Source organism: Prunus dulcis, chromosome 1 (assembly GCF_902201215.1).
Source record: "Prunus dulcis chromosome 1, ALMONDv2, whole genome shotgun sequence".
Taxonomy (NCBI): Eukaryota; Viridiplantae; Streptophyta; class Magnoliopsida; order Rosales; family Rosaceae; genus Prunus; species Prunus dulcis.
This window is the reverse complement of record NC_047650.1, coordinates 22,824,532-22,830,505: the sequence shown is the minus strand read 5'-3', so window position 1 is coordinate 22,830,505 and position 5,974 is coordinate 22,824,532. Positions and strand designations below refer to the sequence as shown.

Here is a 5,974-nt window from a genome sequence, read left to right as displayed (position 1 = left end):
CAACAACGTTGTAAATTTAAAGGTGACATTACAGTGTGATTCCCAGTTACTCCACTTCATATTGTATTTCAATCCTTGGCCACCAAATGAACATGCTTATGCTTGTTCTCAACTTTAAATCTGGAGCTTGAATTGAGTTTGGCTTCATAATCTGTTATGTCTGATTCTTCAATAGCCTTCAGAACAAGTTTTTTCCAGTTTCCGCATCTTTGGGACTCTATCATTCTGCACCAATGCATACAAAAAGCATATTTGAGTGTGTGTATATATATATATATATATACACACACAAACAAAGCTGTTTTAGGTTTTTATAATGGTGTATTATGATGTAATTGGGGTATTTTTGGTAGTTAAATAAGGTAAACTTAATTAATTTTACATTATAATTTAAATATTAGGGTGTACTCAGTTAATTTTAAAGTTCGTTTAGCAGCACTCATAATTTAAGTATATTTATTTGTTTTTCATAAAAAGGTTTTATTATTTGACCCCAAAAAAAATAAAAAATTCTCAATCGCTAAAAAAATGGGTGTAGATGATGATGTTATAACAAACAACAAAAAGTAGCAAATAACATAAGTCATATCGCCTAGCAGCACACTAGTTTTGAAAAACATGAATGCATACAAATAAAGGAACCCACCACACAAAGCAGCCAAGCATTTAATAACATAAGCAGAAAATTTGTCATGACCGCCACTTTTGCAGCGCTACGACGTTGACCATATGGTGTCCAAATTAGAATACTAAAATATGTTACATGTGACCTGTGGAAAATAATTTTTGTGGATTATATGTAATGACAAATTATTAACATTATCATTTAAAGTAATAACTTGGAAATAACAGAAGGTAAGCTATTAAAGTTATTTGTTTTTGGTACAGTTAGGAGTGAGCTTCCGTTGAGGGATTTCTTAAATAAGTTTATTTGATGGACATCCTTGTAAGGCATACTTCGCATTGTATTTCACTAATCCAAGCCGTTTATTTTGTAGATATTCATTCAAATATCATTTCTAAAAAAAATTACATGAATCCGATATCATTTGACTATTCAATTAAATTATTAAAATTTAAGTACTTTTTTGAAATACCGTGTTTATTAATTTTCTCAGTTTCAATTATATGCATTAATGATTTTCAATTTGTTTGATTTTGTATAAGAATAATCCATAAATGAATACTTGAAACATAAACTATTTAGATCGTTGAGAAAAATTTCGTTAGGTACTTTAAAAGTGTCCCTATCATTTAATAGAAGGATACTGTATGACTGATTAAATTGATTTTTTTTTTATTCGACTAGTTGACTAATAATTAATGGTTGCTGAAAAAATCAGAGTTTACATGCTTGGTTTTTTTGTAAAATTTATATTTCGCACTCTAATTTTTATATTACACACAATCTATAGGAAAACGATAAAAGTCCGAACCTTTGTGAAGTTCCCATTTTTGGACTAGAGCGAGTGGCAATTGACATTAATGCTTAAAAAGTATAAGAGATCAACGGTGATGCACACCACCAAAGTCATCAACTTATGGTAACTCGCGAAGCAGGGGATCAAAGCCCTCTAGAAAATTACAAAAACAGGCAGGCTGGGGTTGAATCCCTGGTCCAAATCGGTAGGTGCCGCATGTGTTTGTTAAGTGTGTGAGTGAGTGGTACGTCTAAAAATAATACGTTGCCGCTAAAATTAAATTTCAGCGCACACCAACCTACCCCTTTCAAATTAAACCCCCACCAAAAAAAAAGAAAAAATTAGAAAAAGGCCAAAAACATTTGCGTTTGTTTTTGGTAGCTATAAATAGACGAGTCCATTGGCACAAGGATTTCAGTTGTGAGTTTCTCTGCATCTACCTACCTAACTCTTGTTCGTAGAACCAACACGCACTCCTCTCTCCTTCTCTGTTTTTCAACGGTAAGTTTTTGCATTTCTCAGAAACCCAAAGCTTCCCTTCCAATTTGATCAAATAAAGTTTGGATCTTTGGCTTATGATTTGTGTGGGGAAAAAAAATCAGACATGGCACGCAAGAAGATCAGAGAGTACGACTCCAAGAGGTTGTTGAAGGAACACTTCAAGAGATTCGGTGGCCGTGAATTGCCCCTTAAATCAGCCCAAGTAAGTCTTTATTTCTTTGATTCAGATTCCTGATTTACTCTCTGCTTAGTGCTTGTCTGTTTGTTATGCATTTAGATCTTCAAGTTTCAAACTTTGGCGGTCCATTTGGAAAGATTTGAAAGATTCTTCGTTGTGATTTATATATAAGTAATTAAAACAAAAGAGATCATGTGGTTAAAAGTGTTGTTTAAATGCCAATTGTGGAGTATGTGGTTTGATTCATAGATCTAGTCCGAGCTCAATAGATTTATTCATTAAGAGGGTATTGATTTTAAATCGGGTTTTGCCCCCGTTGGGTTTGAATGGCCTTAACTGGGTTGTTTAAGATTCAACCAATCTAATTGTATGATGCCAGTCGAAGTAAATTTGATCCTGCCATACATTATGTTGTAAACTGTAATTCAATGATGGGTTTTTTGTTGGCTCGCGCCTCAGATTACTGAATCAACCGATCTCAATGAGCTAGTTGAGAAGGAATCTTGGCTTTCATCTTCCAAACTGGTTGTGAAACCTGACATGTTGTTTGGAAAGCGTGGGAAGAGTGGTTTGGTTGCTTTGAACCTTGACTTCGCTCAAGTTGCCACCTTTGTGAAGGAGCGCCTTGGCAAAGAGGTATTTAATCTTCCCATTGTTTCTTAAACATAAGTTTCTTGTGTTTTGTAGTTCATACTATCATTTACTTTTAAGAATTTAGAATTTTGATTACATGTTTCATTTGGGATTTACAGGTGGAGATGGGTGGTTGCAAAGGACCCATAACAACATTCATAGTTGAACCCTTCATTCCCCACAATGAGGAGTTTTACCTTAATATTGTCTCAGACCGACTTGGGAACAGCATAAGCTTCTCCGAGTGTGGAGGAATTGATATTGAGGAGAACTGGGATAAGGTACTTTAGGATGTCAAATTGTTTCCCAATATTTCTTCCTAATACAAGATGCACTTTTAGCGTTTTGTTTGTTATCTGTCTCTTGTATAAAATTGTCTTAGCACTTCATGTTTATAAAAGAATTGTACTTGATGCAGGTCAAGACCATATTTGTCCCTACAGGAACTCCTTTCACATCAGAAGTATCTGCACCACTTGTTGCAACCCTTCCCTTGGAGGTAATTCCTTGGCAGTCATTGATATCATATTTTCATTATTCTTTATTGTTTTGTAGGAATTCAATGTTCAACTTTGTTCTACCATTGGGTTTCTATTTTCTTGACTTCAATACTCAGTTCACTTCTGACCAGGAAGAAACAAATATGTTACTTGATTTTGCTTAATTTATTACTGGTTTGGTGCAATGATATGCTATATGTCAATTGAGTTCATGTTCATTTTGGCTTAAATTGAAAGTCGTTGACAATTATTGTTCTTGAATTTAGATCAAAGGAGAACTTGAGGACTTTATCAAAGTCGTTTTTACTCTATTTCAAGGTGTGTTAACAATTCTTTGACCATTCCATTTTGTACTAGAGCTGCAAGACGTAAGAACAACATTATTAATTATTAGTATGTTTCAGATCTGGACTTCACTTTTCTGGAGATGAATCCTTTTGCACTGGTTGATGGAAAGCCATATCCTTTGGATATGAGAGGCGAGCTGGATGACACTGCTGCTTTCAAGAACTTCAAAAAGTACCTTTCATTTCCTTTAGTTATTATTACCTTCTCTGTTTCGTCATGCATATGCCAAGCTCTTTACTGGTGTTTTAGCTTACCACTTTCTATAACACCTTACATTATTTAATTGTTTCAGGTGGGGCAGTATTGAATTTCCAATGCCATTTGGAAGGGTTATGAGTTCTACAGAAAAATTTATTCATGGCCTGGATGAAAAGGTACACACATATGCCTTCAAATTTGAGATGAAATCTTTACATCTCGTCAATGAACTTTTCCATGGAAGATTTGAGTCATGTATTTATACTTTCTTTTGATACTCTTAAATAATACCCTTCTTGTTTCTTGTCCAAATCCATGGTTGTTAAGTAGGAAAGGAAATGGCTTGGTCCTGGCACTACCAAATCCCTCCGTTAAAATTTTTACAAGTCAGCTGATCCCTAGTTTTTCAAATGATTTTTTTAAACCATTATCTAGCAGGAAAGCTGGGATTCCTGCCATTGTTGTTTATCTAAATGAATGTCAATAGAAATGCATTCTAAAGTTCAGTGTCTTCAAATCTTTGAGAAATAAAGCCCTATTTTTTCAGCAACTGGTATGCATGTCTTTAGTCTGAATTTGGATAAATGATCCCCTAATGTCTCTCAATTGTAATTTTATATTGGTAACTCTCATCACATTTCATTAAGTAACATCCACTTAGTAGCCTTGTCATTGTTTATTTATCAGGTATATTTGTCATTTGCTTGCAGACTAGTGCATCTTTGAAATTCACAGTTCTCAACCCAAAGGGACGAATTTGGACTATGGTAGCTGGAGGAGGTGCAAGTGTCATCTATGCAGACACGGTGCGGTTACCTAAGATTTGGAATATTTGAACCTTGTTGCTTTTTGAAAGTTGTTTTTCATTGGCATTAATTGCTCATACCCAACCCAAATTGATATTCCTTGGTCAGGTTGGAGATCTTGGCTTTGCTGATGAACTTGGAAACTATGCCGAATACAGTGGAGCACCTAATGAAGAGGAGGTATTGCAGTATGCCAGAGTTGTGATTGATGTAAGAACTCTTCACTTTCACTCTTAGCATTGTATTACTATGTCCATTGTATCACTTTCACTTTCATATTTGACCTGTGCATCTTTTTTGTTCATAAAATGCAAACATTCGGCAACACATGCCAACGCAACTCAGACTTTGGTTTTGTGTATAATAATCTTATTCCTTCTACAGTGTGCAACGTCAGACCCTGATGGCCGTAAGAGAGCCCTTGTAATTGGAGGAGGAATAGCTAACTTTACCGATGTAGCTGCAACTTTCAATGGTATCATTCGAGCCTTGAAGGAGAAGGTGAGCTTAATCTACTGGACTAAGAATCCTAACTTTGTTATTTTAATGTCCTTTCCAAGTGTGAAAATTGACGATGACATATTTGATTACTCAGGAATCAAAGCTTAAAGCCGCAAGGATGCATCTCTATGTCAGGAGAGGAGGTCCCAACTACCAGAGGGGCCTCGCAAAAATGCGGGCACTTGGAGAGGAAATCGGCATCCCAATTGAGGTACCAATGTTTTTTAAATCTCTATTGTTTTAGCAGACATGCAAATACTTGAAATGCCTGTCAGAAGAACTTCACTGAAATTTATTCTTCTGTTTCTGTGTTCTCTTCTCGTAGGTCTATGGACCCGAAGCAACAATGACCGGTATTTGCAAACAGGCAATTCAGTGCATCAGTGTTGCTGCATAAGTCATTCTTCAGATTGCTCGCTCTTCTCCTTTCTTTTCTTTTCTTTTCTTTTATTTTGTGGCAAGTTTCCATGTCTCCATTAAATCCTTGTACGAATTTCGTTCTATCAAAAACCTCAGCGAAGTTAATGTAGTTTGTACGTGCTAATGGGTAATGGTAGCGTGATTGTACTGTGTGACCTTGTTACTGTAATAAAAAGTTTACATTGGCGTACTCATTTCTCTGCATTTTGAGATCCTTGTTGTCTTGTCAGTACCAAAAACCTTAACCAAAGTCGAAATGTGCATCGAAATGCTAATGTGCCGCAAATGAAAAACAATGGGGGAATGAGCATGGGCTTTTTTCTAAGGTCATATTCCGTTATGGGTTTGGGTTGGGGTTCAAAACAACAGTTGACCAAGGGTAACTTGGCTAGAATGAACACAAAAGCTTGATTCAAACCCATTAATTATCTAAGATCCTTAGATGCGGTTCTATCTCTTAATCGTTAG

The 5,974-nt window shown here is 35.6% G+C and overlaps 1 protein-coding gene across 1 annotated transcript; it reads left to right on the top strand.

Annotated features, from left to right (window-relative positions):
• Positions 1 to 1,790: 1,790 nt before the first annotated feature.
• LOC117638465 (ATP-citrate synthase alpha chain protein 2) lies at positions 1,791 to 5,700 on the top strand. Its single transcript, XM_034373592.1, has 13 exons — positions 1,791 to 1,922; positions 2,024 to 2,124; positions 2,560 to 2,736; positions 2,853 to 3,014; positions 3,152 to 3,232; positions 3,500 to 3,551; positions 3,638 to 3,752; positions 3,874 to 3,955; positions 4,490 to 4,585; positions 4,694 to 4,795; positions 4,970 to 5,086; positions 5,181 to 5,297; positions 5,412 to 5,700. Exons 2-13 carry the CDS (start codon positions 2,026 to 2,028, stop codon positions 5,481 to 5,483), a joined length of 1,272 nt encoding a protein of 423 aa, XP_034229483.1. The 5' UTR covers positions 1,791 to 1,922; positions 2,024 to 2,025; the 3' UTR covers positions 5,484 to 5,700.
• Positions 5,701 to 5,974: the final 274 nt, after the last annotated feature.